The 15,950-nt window shown below is 50.3% G+C and overlaps 1 protein-coding gene across 12 annotated transcripts in view; it reads right to left on the reverse strand.

The window, feature by feature from the left end:
* Positions 1-15,950, reverse strand: part of SHANK3 (SH3 and multiple ankyrin repeat domains 3) — a 675,575-nt gene that overhangs the window by 22,404 nt on the left and 637,221 nt on the right. For 2 of the 12 annotated variants that reach the window (XM_075124628.1, XM_075124627.1), the window contains 2 exons: positions 12,595-14,920; positions 4,059-4,103 (listed from right to left, as the gene is read on the reverse strand). In XM_075124628.1, coding sequence (XP_074980729.1) covers positions 4,059-4,103; positions 12,595-14,920 — 2,371 coding nt within the window. The other 10 variants (XM_048820302.2, XM_075124635.1, XR_012666651.1 and 7 more) reach the window with 9 other exon arrangements.

Below are 15,950 nucleotides of genomic sequence, written 5' to 3' on the forward strand. Positions count from 1 at the left end.
ATCTTCAATCTTTGACCTTGTTAGATGGGGAAAAGTGGACGAGCATAGCCATGCTTGTCTTCAGACAGTTATCGCTGCAGCTATCCATGTTGAAGATGCATCAGAGACAACAAAGGGTGCTCTCAGTGCATGCTCAGCATCATTACGGTCCTCCTTAATAGGGGGCATTATTAGTCTGCAGTGCTCATCAGGTGGATTCTCAGTAAAGCATGAACTCTTATCCTACAGGGGAAACTGGCTAGACAGTTAGCGATCCTCATGCTTAAAGAAGACGAAGAGCATTCTATTTACACCTAACTTGCTAATGATTAACAAAGTAAGGCACCTTCCTAGGGATCTTGACTCCCAAGAAGGTTCACACCCTCGCATGACTGGAAGGAACTGAGGTGACCATCGCCACACCCTCTTTTATAGCTCCACCCTCAGAATGTGCTCAAAGCCGGGGGGTGAGGGGGGAGGTGGAGTTGGGGGGGGGACACATGAGCACTCTAACAGGCATTGCTAGGAGAAGGCTGCACCGTTCAGTGATACCAGTTGACACATATCCCCAAAGTGGGAATATGCAGAGGATACTCAACGAAGAAACTAGGATTATTATTAAGAGGCTCTTCCCATACAGCTGGGTAGCACAGAAATCACGCTCATGTTCAGAAGGATGGGGCAGTAGGATGGAGACTAAGCTTTGTATGAAGCTCATGTATACTTGGATGGGGCTAGGGCACCATGACGAGAATCAGCCAAAGGTTGCACCCTCTTGGAGTTGTGCCTGAGCACTGTCTGCCGTTTATGAGCAACAGATGGGGCTGTGGGGCAGAGACAAAATATTGTTCAAAGCTCATGAACAGCTGGATGGGGCTGACGCACGGGACTGCTTGAAGCTTATGCTCACAGTCAGATGGGGCTGCTGGGCTCAGAAGAACCAACATGCAAAAAATTCTCACAGAAACAAACAGGGCTGTGCAGTGGAAACAACAGCTGATGCGCATGTTCAGTCACATGGTGTGTGTGTGTGTGTGTTGTGTGTATATGGGTGTGTGTGAGAGAGAGATCAAAGCGCTGTCTGAATCTCCTGTTCAGTGGGACATAGACAAGGTGACCATCATCTGACACCCATACTCAGTTGGACGGGGACGACACCAGCTCCACCCACTCCAAGCAAAACTGATCACTTTGATTCTTTCTAACGTCTTTGGTGCTGCCGGCAGGCTCTCACTGTTCTGGGAGTATGAGATGTGAAGAAGTGAAGGGTCTAAGCAACAGCTATGTTCAGATCCCTCCTCTCTCTCTGTAGCATCAGGATGGGGGAGGTCCAGGGTGCTGCCTCAGTTTGGATCTTTGAGACATGTTTGAATCCACATCTGGATGCAGGGGCCCAGTTCTTCCTAAATCCACATGATAATGCCCTAAACACTCAGACATTGTATAACACCAGTCACAGAGTCAACAGGACTGAATGCATGAAAACACAGACATGTGGAGTGAACTCTGACCTGAGGAGGACCCTTCCTCGCTGGCCATGAACATACTTATTTCCCAGGGTCTCCTGGTATACTTAAGGGTTGAAGGGCTTTAAAATTTGTAGGCAGCCCAGAGACAGATGGGCTTCTGCATTTCCTACATCTCTGTTAAGAATTCCTGTACATCAGAGACTGTGGGAATGGAGCATCTCTGGTCCCTGTGGAAGTGAGTTGTGTGTCTGGCTGGAAAGGGATGGGGATAGGAGATTCCTTAGGTGTTGCCATTTGGTTACACCTGGGGTTCTGGCCCAGCCCAGCTGTACACTGGGATGGGGAGGCAGTCTTGGAAATTCAGCAATCAGCAAAAAATGAGACAAGTAAAAACCAACATGAGTCTGTCCAGAACTTTGCTTGTGCTCTGGAGCTGCCTTCACACATGGAGATAGCACATAGGTAGTGAGCTTGACTCCGATTTATGCTACTGGTGAGAGACAGAGGGATAGACAGACACAGCAGTCACACAACTGGAACACAGTGGGGCATGCACTCTGGGGAAATTCATTGGGTTGGCCCCCTGGACTCTGGAGCATGTCACAATTCAAAGCTTCCCTCGCCTACTCAAGGCCCCAGGTCACCTTCTGGCCAGTCACATTCAGTTCATGCTTGGGATTTTCTTCTTGTCACTCTGCAGTGAAAATGGTATTGTTTAAACATGAACTTCCTTTCTTAGGGTCCTACTGCCTGTTCCTGCCAGGTAGCTACATTGAACAGATCAGCCATTTGCTTGTCAATGTCCTCAAGGGGTACTGGCCACCACCAGGGTCTGTGCTGGGCTCAGACAGGATCTTCAGGCTGAGAGTCCCCTGTGACTTCTCCGTGCAGACACTGGTCACTGATGGTGTCTGTACTAGAGTCTGCATGGGACAGGCCTTCACGTTCACTCAGTTAGAATCAAGACAAGAACCTGACGTGACCACCTCAGTTGCCCTGTAGCTGCTCAGCCACCTGGCAAAGAGGACAGCATTCTCCTGCTACCCAGCCCAGATAGCCCCTTCTCTGTCTGCCATTTTGTCCCACGCCTAGAAAAGTTATTTCATTTCAGGAGCTGAAACAGGATAAAATGCTACTTTCCCCATCTCACAACCACCCCTCACCCCCGAGTCTGCTCCAGGGCCCAGGCAGTGAGCTAAAGATGTCCTAGGGCAGGGAAACATGTACTCAAAGGAAAAGACATTTGGGGCTCTGAGCTCTTCCAGTTCTGACAAAGAGAATGTGGTCAGCTCTCAGGGAGCTGATGGGAAAGGTGCAGGAGGAGCAAATGCTGGCGGTGGGGGAGCTGCCAGCTAATTCACTCTCCGCCTTTTCCTTACAAATGCAAATGCTTGATTGAAAACTTGCCGAGTGACCTGGAATTTCCCCCCGCCCCCGTGCATCCTCTGCTGTCTGTCCCCCTGGGAGCAATGATTTGGGGTGGGAGGGCTCTCCCAAGCCATAGCTGGAACCATGTCAAAGCCAGAAGGGAATTTCCTCAGTTTCCTGCTAGAAATCAGCAGCACATAATATCACAGCACAGGGACACAGACATGCTACTGGGGCACAAAAGGGGAAAGGGGGGGTGTGAAGTTCACACTTCACAGCAAGCTCCACTCCCTCCTCTCCCACATCCCAAAGGTTGTGGGAGAAGAAGGGAGAGTGACTGGCACGCGACACACAGAGCAGCACAGGGAGGACAACATGGGTTTGCTATGAGATGAGAGTATGCTCACTTACACAACTCGCCCACCCTCCTGAGGCCTGAGGTGGTTCTAGACAGAGCAGCGCAGACATGCAGATGTGAGAGCAGGAAGAGAGGCAATGAGAGAGAATGTTAGCATCAGTCCGGGGCACAATAACAACACGGAAAAGAATGAACAGACTTCATCCCAAACCATTCCAGAACCACTGCGACTCCCAGAAACCCATGCTGGGCCAAAGGGCTGGCTCCTCACACTTCCCTCCCATTGCAGAGGTCTCTGCTGGGTGGAAGAAGCTGAGGAGAATGACCAACTGAGCAACAGTGGGAGGGCGGGTGCAGCTGTATTGAGAAGCGAATACGTGGGCAGTCCTTGCTCTTCTGAGGTGGGGCATGTTCCCCATTTCACAGAAATGTGCTGAAGTCTATGGTAGAAAAGCAATTCTCTAAGTGCTACACTTATAATTGATTAGCACTGCAGGGTTTGGTGACTCCCTCACAGCTCTTTCACTGCTGGGTATCAGGCATAAGCCTGACGTCAAATGGTTTCATGCATCCCCCAGGGCGGTGCCCCAGCTCTCTCTGGTTTGGTGAGTGTGCAGTAGTCTCAGCCCCTCATCTGCAGAGACAATGCAGAACAGAAAGGGTTTGAGGTCTGCAAGTGGCATGAGTGAGGCTTGGATGCTCTGACGGGGTTTGAAGTTTACTGTGATGCAGCAGACCAGAGGGGGCTGAGTGTGGTTCTCGGGGAGACGTTAAAAGGGATCCAGGTGATTGGAACCAAAAGGATTCGGGGAGCCAGTTCAGTTCAGTATTCACTGAGTTCACATTCCTGCATTTACTAGAGAAAATGGGACATTCATAATCACATGAATTCAACAGCCAAAGCCGGAGACAATCTGACAGTGGTATTCCTAAAGATAGGGAGTAGAGAATGGGGGTGTGGGGGGGGAAGGAGAGTATGGGGAACAGAGAGAGAGGGGAGAAGGGGAGAATAAGAGAGGGAGAAAGAACACGTGCATGAGAGAGAATGCTCTACAGAAAGAACAAGAGAATGAGAGCGGTAAATACAATTCAACATTTTATCTGACCCAGAAATCTGCTTTAGTGGTTTGATTTTTGACAGTTGTGAGAACAGTAATAGAACTAATGGCCAATAGACTATTAATGTGCTCTTGAGAGAGAGAGAGAGAGACTATTTCCCAAAGGGGACAACCCCAGGTTCTCTGGGTATGGAAGTTTGGTTTAATCCCTACCAGAGGGCCTGCAATAAACTGTAGGTTTTTCCTGCCCATTCAGGGACGCTAAGAATTTCTCTTCAGAAAATGAGATTGAGCTCGTCATCTGGTTTCCAGAAAATAGCTGGGCCAGATTGAGTGTCAGGAAAGCTCAAGAGAGTTGTCCGCTCTCGTCCCAGACGGAATCCTGCTTCTGCCTAACTCCTAAGAGGAACTCCTAACCATTCCCTTTGCATATTTCAAAATTAAGTCTCTCCCCAATGGATTTGAGAGTACAGGAACCTGTTTTAGAACATAGCTCACCACATCTCCCTCCTAACAGGAACTCTTCATCTCTCTGAATTACATTTCCAGAATCCTCCTTGTTTCCTGAAGTTTTGCTCACTGTATCAGGGGCTTTAGTCAATATTTCAATCTGGTATTGGTGTTACGAGCACAGGGGCTTAACCTTGGATTAATTAAAAGTTTCTACAAGGAAAGAGGTTGCACTTACAATGGAACAAAGTTCACAAGAACATTGTACTGAACATATAGCTCTCTCCTGCCTGCATCAGACTCCAAAGGGAGAGAAACAAGCAATTTAATTGGTCCCATTGTTTCAGACATAACTGTCTTCTGCCAAATGAGAGACAGCAAATGAAATGTGCTAGCAAGCACCCAATACAGGACACAAACGTCAGGCCCAAGTGAGTCTTGCACTGGTGGAGGCCACCCCAGATCCTTATGAAGCTGCAGAGCAACCCAAAGTCAATGCATAGAGCAAGCCCCACAAACACACCTGTCTGGCTCATAAAGTACGGTGGCCATTCCCCTGGTGAACATCTCTGGATTTCAGTGGGTTTCTAAAGAGAGTGCTGTCCCAGCTGCATGTCACAGTAACAACTTTGCTATGCTTGCTAGAATGAAGTAGAAGAGCAAGAGGACTTCCAAGCTCTTTTTGAAAAATGTCCCTCCCATTCTTTTAACGTAAAAGGGTCTGGGCATGAAACGGCTTCCCTAGCTTTCCTAGGGCAATTTCAAACACCATGACATGACTGCAGAACGCCTGTAAGTCAAGTGAAAGTCTTTCTGACACCTGACACTGCTGTGTCTCTTGGTCACAATCTGCAGAGTGGTGAAACAGGGAGAAATAGGAAACAAAATCTGTATTTCAATCGAAACCATGGACAACAGCAAATCTGCATTAGGAATAGGAGACTTATAAACACAACATCCATGATAACCATGAATGCTGCCGCAACGTTGCTTACTGCCCCACCCGTGTGCCTCAGATCTGCCTTTGGTGGTGAGAAGGGAATTCAGGTCTAATCCTTAATCCACAGGAGACCTCAACCCTCCTCTACAAGGCCCAGCCTCTCCTAATGGGAGAGGGGCTTTTTTCTATTCACCATGTATGCAACCTCTGGGACTCTTCAAGCCAATCTCTTAATCTACCTACACAATGAGTTTGAGTGAACATGGTGGGACTCCTACAGAACCACTCTAAGGTGGCTTGCAGGGAGCTTGCTACATTGACTGCTTCTACCTTCTGCTAGGCAACCTGTTCCTTGACCATAGCCTTACAGCTGAAATGTGGCTCTTTGGAGGCTGATCTAGAAGCAGGAAAGTCCTGAATTCCTTTAGCTTCCTTTTTGTGACCTTCCTTTCCAGTTTTAAAGTTGGCAGGAACAGTCTTCTCCCTGGAGCAGAGACTCTATTCCCCTATACCTAGGCAATAATTTGTATAAAACAAAACTTCATCACCGGACGCTCTCAGTGCTGACATCAACACTGAGGATAAGCTTTGTAAGGTTTAATTCCTGCTTTTTCTGGCCACTTTGACACTGAAATAATCTGTCAGGGGCATGGGTATGTTTCTTACCAATGTGTAGGTAACGTGTTTGAGATACTCATTCCTATGTGATAACCCAGTGGGCATAAATGAGCTGAAGTCAAGGTTTGCTCTTCTACTCACTCCTCAGAGTAATGGGTGCATGAGCTGTGATTAGTACGTTAGTGATCAGATGAGGTGAAGCCAGCTGTGCTTGCTGTGATATGAACACATGCTGAGACTTATTACCCACAATGCCCCTGTCTCCTTGTAGGCAATGAACATTAACATTTAAAAAACACAAACCCACCCATTCTTCCAGGGAGGGAAATCTTTAATTGGTTTCAGATTAGTGTGTCTGCTCAGGATCAAAGGGCTAATTTCTTTGCAGGGAGACAACCATTAACGAATCACTAGTTCTTCATCGACTAACCCAGAAACATGGCCCGTACTCTCCCGATACCGCGTCTCCACAGCTGTGTCCCTACAGGGCATGTGTATCACGTTCTACTGCTGTCTGCAGTGCCAGATCTAGAAGGGAAACCTCAAAGACGGAGACAGAGACTGGTTTCAGGAACGCCATAGCATCCGCCTCATTGAAAACACCTTTGGGTGGTGGCATAGTTTAGGAACCACATGGAAAACAACATACCAGCACCCAGCAAGTTTGCAGGTAAGATGAGTTTCAACATTCTTACCTAGATGGCTTCCTTAATACTCTAGCGCTTGATCTCTGGTCAATTTCCCTATCATTTGGGTATGCTCATGAGCAAGGCATTATCCCTCTGACACACACCAGGCAGGGGAGGGCTGGGCCACACTGAGTTTCCGATCACAGAGGGTATGTCTACACTGCAATTAGACACCCACGGCTGTCCTGTCCTGGCAGACTCGGGCTGGAAGCTGGACTCTAGGAACTGTGAGGTCGGAGGGTCCCAGACCTCAGGGCGCAGCCAGAACATCTACACAGCAATTAAACAGCCCCTTATCCCGCGTCAGCTGGCACGGGCGAGCCGTGGGTGTCTAATTGAAATGTGGTGCTAAGGTGATCACACTGAAGTGTGCCTCCATGAATAGGGGCTTCTCCACATTGCCAAACATCAGGGGCTCTCCTGAAGTGAAGGATGGACTCTAAGGGAATATGGGGCCCATTCTGCTTCCACTGAACTCAACTGGAATTTTGCGCCATCTTCAGTGGTGCAGGATCCAGCCCTATGTGAGAAGAAGAGAGCACAACTGAATGGGTGGGATGTTCTTAGCACTAACACTCACAGTACCTGCTCCACCAACACAATCCAGCTCTGGACAGAGCTTCAGTTTCTAGCTCAATTGATTGCAGGCTGTTCCCACACTCCTTAAACTCACATGCCCCGCCAGGAGGCAGAGGGACCACCCTTTCCTGGGGAGGGAGGGGAACACAGATTTGTTCACCTAATACTGGCATTCTCTGTTCTACTTCACCATTGGACCCTAGTCCCAGCCTAGGGGGACCACCTTCCTGAGAGGTTGGGGGAGGAATTTAGTTTCTCACTTCACCTAATTCTGGCACTCCTGTCTGTACTCCTGCACTGGATTCAGAACCTGACTTGGAAAGGCCACATTCTCTCCAAACAGGAGTAGAAGTGGTTGTGTGATTGTACCTATACACCAGGGGATCCCCATTATGAAAGGGCCTGAGAACAATGGATCTAATTTCATCTTTGACTTGACAAACACCAAATCTGAGCCCCTCAATCAGCTCTCCATAGGAATCTGCCCTGGCTCTGGAATGAAACTTCAGTTCTTTTTTGTGCATGAGTTTAGACACAATGAGGAGACAAAAAGCCTACAAGGAAACAGGGGGTTGTAACTGCAGTGGCGGAAAGCTTACACCAGAAATGTTACACCATTTGACTGAAACAGAATTAATTGATGAGTGTATATAGAAAGAGGTAGCTTTACCCTAGGAGCTAAATGCCTAAAGGGCTTATTTTTCTTCTCTCTCTCTTTCAGATCTGTAGAAATACAAAGCAGTTGTGGGTTTCCAGAACAGCACCTGAAAAACTCAGTTTTGCATCTAAAAATTTGCTTCAAACGATACATCTGGCATGTTCTGTTGTTGCTTAGACACAAGAACCAAAACCCTGTGCAGAGAACCCTCTAACCCGGATTCTCCGCTGAATTAGCTGGCACGTAAAATTGAGACTGTGTCGACACTATTGAACAATCCTGGCTTGAGTCGAACACTTGTTCACAGGTACGCCTTGAGGTCCAGATGACCACGGTTACAGCACAGCTGATCAGCAGAGGTGGGAGGTTTAGGTCCAGGTTCACTACACCCAATGAGAATGGCACAACCCTGATGAGACTGGATGGCCACGGCCAGAGTCACATGACACAAGGACATTAAACGAGAATGCCATTTTAAACATATGTTTTAATGTTGTACATGTAACAGGTGAGATTCGCCCTGTATGGCTATACTTTCAGACTCTGGTGCTAGGATGTAGGTCTCCAGCTGCCTTTTCACAGCTCGCTATGACTTACTAGGCCTACCACTCACTGATCAAGGAACTCAGGGATCAGGAGTTAACTTTGGAGTTGTCTTGTGATAACGCATGTCTCGCAGTGATTCCACTGTAGTGTCCAGAGAGCGTCCTTCAGCTGCAAGCTTTTCATAACCCTTCCGCCAGCTAATGTAAGGCTAGCAGTCCAGTGGAGCTACTGCGTGACGGCTCATGTTGCCTTAGGGGCTAGCACACGGTAACTCAGAAGTTAACACACCTCACAGCTATTTCATGGTACTGGTATGTTTCTCTGCTGCTCAGAACACTGGATGTTGGGACCTGCCGTCTCCAAGGGCCACATCCACATTAAAGATGAAGGTGGCTGCAGCTAACTTTATGCTGTGCTTGTTGGGCTCCATGGGCTCCTTGCAATTGCCAATGTGGTTGCGGGTTGAGCAAAGTTTGGGTACCACACATGCCAGCGAGACTCCATGACTGGACGCTGCCGCATGGCTCTGCCAGGATCCCCTGCCAGACTCTATGGTGCCGCTTTGAGCACTGTCCTGCAGGATGTGTGCTGTATCCGTGGACGGGGAAGCGCTGCCGTTTTGCCACTAGTGTCCAAAATCTTCATCTGTGCATAGAGCATGCGACATTTGGCCAAGCACAGCCTTCCTCACCCTATTCAGCAATGGCCTAAGAACAGGGAGGAGAGAAGGAATATTCTCACTACTGATTGCCTTAACTCGGACCTTGTGTTCTCTTCATTATCAGTGCCTCTTGACCTCTTTTTCAGTGACTCTCATCAAACATCCTCCTGGGGGAGCCTGTCTTGCAAGGAGACACAGTCAGAGAACCCAGTTTCTGTCTTTCATCCCTGGAGCTCTCTAGCCAGGAACTCTATAAACCTCTGGAAGAGAAATGCACCACGGTTTGCCTGTTGTATACTCAGAAATTAATGGGATAAGGAACAGACAAAACTGCGCACCATCGGGTCCGCTTAATCAGCCGTTCTTCCAGCTCCCCCCGGGCTCTGGTCTAATGAGAATCTCTGGCAATAGCAGCAGCTGTGCTGGGATGGCTTTTGGGAGCAGCGACCTCACTGTCTTTCTCAAACCACGGGGAGATTCCTGGGCAACTCCCTGAGACCTGGCTTCAGCTTGGCCCCTAACAAATGGCCCTCATTCGCCTCCTGAAGCAAGGAGGGGCTCAAGGACGACAGCACCAGAGGTTTTGGCAGCAGCATCTTCACTCCCCTTATGCAACCCTGCAGGATCCAAAGGCCATTTCTGGCAGCAGCAATGGCAACTGTGGGCTCAGGGTCATCTCTGGCAGGCGGGACCTCGCTATTCTTCAGCAACCAGGCGCATCCAAGGGCCGTCAGTGGTGGTGGCAGCAGCAGATTTAGCTAGTTCGGCTTCTCTTGTCCTTCGTCACAGTACTGGAGGGACTGAAGGGTAGTGTGCTGTGGAAGCTTCGGGTGGCAATTTCTCTCTTAAAACCAAGCACAGGGACTGGAAAGTGTGCGGAAGTGGGCTGCATTTGTATATTTGTAAATTGTTCTCTACGTTAATTTCTGAACTGACAGGAGTTGAATAAAAGAGAAGGAATTAGCACAATGATAGAGAGCACCTCACATCACTCTAGAATATCCTATTTACAGCTGACTTCCTGGGAAATATTTCCAGTTCTTGGACACCCGCCAAGTGCACCAAATTTCAGAGAGGAAAGGCCACAACTTTCATAAAAAGTGAATGAGAAACATTTAACTCTACAAGACCAGCAAAAGACGCTAAACGCCTGGGAAAGAGCAGCATCCCCCTGTGACAGTGTGGGGGAGGGTGGGGTGCTGGCGGCTCTCCGCAGGGCACGGGACTGAGGGGCCGTGGGGAACAGAAGACTGCAGTGCAGGAACTGATTTCACGGAGCACAGTGAGGGGGCTCTCTGGGAAAAGGGCTGGGATCTGGGATGATGTCTGTCAGGGAGCATGGGAGGCCAGCATCTTTTGAAGCATGACGGTCAGAAGAGTCTGGTGTCCCAGAATACGTGGGGATGGAAAGAGCTGGGGCAGGGGGGAACTGGTGTCTCGGGTGGCAGGTACAGTGGAGAGGCAGGCTGCAGCCATTCAAGGCCCATGGGCAGCAGAGGGTGAGCAGGTATCTCAGTGCCTTTGTGAGACAGGGGAGGAATGTGGCGGGTGAGGGTCCCTCTGGAAGAGAGGGGATGGTGTTTTTCAGGGAATGTGGGGGATGGAGAGAGGCTGTCACTCAGGGAGCAACGGAGGTCGCAGGGTGTTTATCTGGCGTTGGCATATCCGAGGGGGTATGTGGGGCTGGGAAAGCTGGTGTCTCTCAGGCTGTGGAAGACAGAGAGGTGGCCTATAACATGAAGGTTATAAAGCTGGTGTCCCTGGGAACCCAAGGTAGGGGGGCAGAAGAGGCGCTGGTCATGCTCATAGCCCTCAGCACAGCGTACTGAGATATTTAACCTGCTGGACGGGGAGAGGCCACTGTGGCCTTCCCTGTATAGCTCCACCAGCACAATCCAAGTCGGAGCTAGAAATCTAGGCTTGGGCCCATGGGAGGGAGCTGAGCAGGGCAGGAGCACAGGGAGGCTATGGGCAGCCAGGGTCACTTGCGGAGCATGGGGATCAGGAAGGGTCTGTGGGCAGTGGCCATGACTCAGGGAATGGGGAGGCTGACACTACTAAGGGCCCTTGAAGGAAGAGGCAGGGCTATGGGAGGCTTGTGTTCCTGGGAGTCTGCGTAGGCAGGGGCGGGCTGGTGTCCCTTGAGATCTGTGAGGAATGGGGAGAGATTGATACCACTAAGGGAGTATGGAGGTCACTGACGTGTGGGTGGGAGCTGGTGTCTCCTGGGCATCGTGGGGATGAAGGAATCTAACATAGCTGGGACGGAGAAAGAAGCTTCTATGGGCTTCTTATCCCTGTCTTCTGGGGCTGCAATCTTGTCAGAGCTCAGTTTCTGGCCAGGTCTGTACTTGAATGAGAGACCTGAAGAGGAAAACCTCAGGTAGTGTGGGCAGTGGTGTGGACGCCGCAGTGGGGGCGTTCGCCCCTCTGAGTCAGTGACAGTCTCCAAGCCTCAGGGTGGGGACAGGAAGGGCCGTGCTGCAGGGAGGAGCATGGGTGACTGTGTCATGGTGCTCGGGAGACCCGCGTTATGGATGGTGGAATGTTGACAGATGTGATGTAAAACTGAGGCCCTGACTACTCACATGGCATTTTTCCTGCCAACTTTCAGCCAGCCTAAATTCCCTCTGCAGTTTCAGTCGGATACGGGATTAATTTGCATTTCATGTTATAGAGGTAGTGCGTAATGTTCCTGTGGCCTGTTCAAAGGCTGCCACATCCCACCTCAGAGGTGGCTTGCTTTCACTGATGGGTTACACAATTCCTATGTACTTAGTCTGAGAGCATTTGGGATCCTTTGGGACAAAAGGCACTAGAGAAATGCAAATAATTATTAACTGTTCAGGAGAAAACACTTAAAAGAGGAACCCACAACCAAATACAGCAATTTAACAACAGATTCAAGACATAGAGAGAAGGAACATGAAACAACAGAAAGGCAATTTGAAGAGGAAAGGAGACAGTGAGAAAGGTCCGTGTTTGTGGGCAGAATTAAGGAGATGCCCCAAAACCAAACATGACAATTTCTAGGAGTGTCTGTCTCAGCTTTTCTCTCCTCTGTGCAGCTGAGGAATCCTGACATCTCTGAAATGTTCCTCAAAATGCATCTTGTGATTATGCAGCACATTTATAGGCCACCATTGCTGATGAGTTTCCCTATCTTCCTGGAGTGCCTACACTCTGCACCAATCCCCTCCCCTGACCAGCATAAGTCTTACCGTGCTGCGACCACAGGTGACTTCTTCCCGGGATCTAAAGGGGGCCCGGTAGGTTCCTCCCCCAGTGATCGTGTATCCTTATTCAGCTGTTGTAACCGGGAACTTAGCTCACTGATCACAGTTGGTTTGTCATCCTCAGCCCCGTGGACTGGCCTGCTCTCCATGGGGTCCCCCCATAGCTTGGATCTTCTCTGAAAGAGGTAGCGTGGCCGACCAACACTGGCTGAAGCCAGAGTAGCCGCATGTTGCTGGGAGATGAGCTCACTGTCCGAAGACTGCTTCAAAAGTGGGTCCCTGAAAGTAACTGGCCCCTTGCTGAGCTGGGACTTGAGTTTTGGCTTTGGAGGCACTGGTGGCTTCTCGAGTATAAAAGTTTGTCCATCCGCAAAGGAAGTGTATGTGTCAGTAGGCTCCCCGCTTTCAGAGGACAATGTAGACATACTGGAGACTGTAGAGATGGTGCTTGTGGTCTCCAGGTGATGGTCACTTGAACTTCTGGTGTCCACCTCTTCTACTCCTGAATCTGCGGCAGACTCTGGGGCTACGGGGGCATCAGAGGGCTTCCCTGAGGGTGTTCCACCAGTGGCAGAAGGTGCTACGGCTGCCGCTGGCATGGATGGCGTGCGAGGCGTAGCCAGCTGGCTGATCGGTGTGCCAGGGGTGGTGACTAGTACCCCATTTGCAAACTCATCTGGTGGAGGCACCAGCCCAATCTTGGCCAGTTCCTCCCTGGTCTCTTCATCACTTGAAGACAGCTGAGCTGGTGGGAGGGTAACTGTGTAGGGCTCCGCTTCCTCCTCTGAACTTCCTTGACCAAGTGTCTTGTCAGATGCTGGACTAACCGGAGACTTTCCCACAGGGCTGGGCTCAGTTTCCGCTTTGGGCAGCTCTGCCGGCTCCACGCTTGCTTCAGGAACATCTGGTGTCTCCTCCTTCATCTCAAGTCCTATTTCCTCTTGGCCATTACTTGTTGCATGGACCATGATGAGGCCGGCTGTCTTCTGCTGTGATGTGTCCATTATACTAATGATCATAGATTTCTTGTCTTCGTGTTTTTTCTCTTCTTTCACAGGTGTTTCTGCTCTTGTCTCAGTCTCTTTTCTCAGTGTTGTTGGAGTCCCCCAGTGGCTTTTTGTAGGGGCCAAAGTCCCAGGAGCTGCTCCTGCTGCCCCTTTGGCTCCGGGCGAATATGCAGGTGACACTAGGCCCTCTAGCTCCCCCCTTTCTGGTTCTTTGGTTTGGATGTCCACAAACAGGGGTGCTGCTCGGTCTGAATCTGGGCTCTGGATTGGGGTGGGCGATCTGGATGGGACTTGAGTGGACAGGGCTCGCTCCCTTGCGGCCAGCGCAAGCGCCAGGGGCGAGTTTGGATCTAGGGGCTTTCCTGTGAGCGGGTGGATGAACGTTGAGGAAGAGCTGCTAATTAATGGCTTTAAAGCTGAGACAGGTGAAGGCAGCAGTACATCTCGGCTTCCTAACAGCCGCTCATCAATAGACCTGGACTGCTGCAGGGATGGCATGTCGATGCTGGGGGGGCTCCCTTCAATGGCCCCAACCGAGAGGAAGACAGTGGATTTCCGCCTCTCATCAAGACGACGCTCTCTGTCCTTCATGACTCCAGCTATGGCAGTGGCAAAGGGGATGCTCGAGGGGTCGACCTGAGCGATGCCAGCGTGGTGCTGATACTCGATGCCACTCATGCGATGGCTCCGGCGTGTGGGAGAGGGCTCCCGCGTAAAGCCTCCAGTGATGGATAAAGCTGCTCTTTCCTGAGCGTCCTCTACTTGCAGCTGCTTCACTAAAGGGCTCTTCTTCCTCTGGGGCTTGGTGGGAGCAAACAGGCTAACGTTGAACTGGCCCATGTTGGCGTAAGGGTTATCAATCACTCGCCCTTTCCTTTTCAGCTTCTCTGGGGGTGTGGCGGAAGGGCCAGGCCGGGGGATCTCTGTTGGCTCTACAGGAAGATGAGAGGAGTCCTGCAGGATTATCATGGACCGGGCTCTCTTTTGCCTTTCAGGATACGGGATGGAAGTCCTTGCCTGGTCATACATCTCAGCTGCACTGATAACCTGGGGGAGGCCATGGAGTTTGGCTTCCAGGCTCGGCTTAAAGCTCGATCTTATGGTATCATAAACCCTTCCCGGAGGTGGAGGTGGGGAGAAGGATGGGGGAGGGCCTGTGTCAAAGTAATATGGAGACGGAGGAGGGGGTGGAGCCGTCTGAGGTGGGGGTGGGATTCCATGCCCTTCCCTGACGGTGTCTTGCATTGACGTGCTCCGAGGAAATTTCCCATCCATAAAGGAAGCAGCAAGTTTCTCATCTTCACCTAGGAAACCAGAAGAACAGCAAAGTCAGAATCCCAGAACAAAGGGAGATGGGGCCTGCTGAGAATTCAGTCCTTCCCTGGGCACTGCACGCTGGAGGTCTGGTGCCCTAGTGCGGGATTCCACTTCCCACTGCATTTCTAGTTTTGAAGCGACCCTCCTCATCTTTATGCTACACGACTAGCCACTAATTTCGCAGCTTGCTCCCCTGTTTGACGAGACAGGGTGCAGGGCAGGCAATGACTGGCTCCCACTATGTCCTTCATCAATTTATTATAAATCCCTCAGTTGGTCCTTTCCACCTCTTCCCTGGCCAGGCTAAATAATCCCAGGGCCAAATCCAGAGATGCTGTAATTAGACACAGAGTCCTTGGACACAGTCACCAAATACCAAGGTGCACGGGAGCTTCCCTGAAGGCAGCCAGAAGGTCGTGGGGGTTGATTAGAGCCAGGGGTGGCTGCTACAATGTACATTCTCACCTGCACCCTCCCATTTTGCTGCTTGCCCTGCCACACTTCTATCTTGTCCCCACTTCTCCTCCCTGGGAGTGAATTACACATATTGAAACTCAGGGGAATGTGTCCAAGGGATCTGCCTTCTGTGCTGGTAAATAGATTCATAACTGCGGACCAATGTATCTCTCCATTACTCTAGTGTTTTGAATACTCAGTGAGACTGTTTTCAGGCTAAGGTACCACTCAAAAGAAGGATATCAGCGCCTGGGCTGGCAAAAGGCAGTCTGGGGGAGAGTAAACTGATGTACCATGTACACTCAGGGGGCCGAAAGAAGATGTGAGTTACACCAATTTAGACTCTTCCTGGTCTCCCCTGTGAATCTGGCCCCTCCTACCCCAACCCCACCTTACACCTCAAATCATCATTTGCCTTCCTGGCTCTGGTCAGCCTCAGCTAGATCTTCCTCAATGTGAGTAACCAGTCTTGGGTGAGCACCGAAGATGAGGGCGTGCCACGGCCTGGCATGTCAGTTACTTTCTCTATTATTTTGCATCCTGTTCTGCTTTTCTAAGGCA

This window comes from Caretta caretta, chromosome 1 (assembly GCF_965140235.1).
Source record: "Caretta caretta isolate rCarCar2 chromosome 1, rCarCar1.hap1, whole genome shotgun sequence".
NCBI classification, from domain to species: Eukaryota; Metazoa; Chordata; order Testudines; family Cheloniidae; genus Caretta; species Caretta caretta.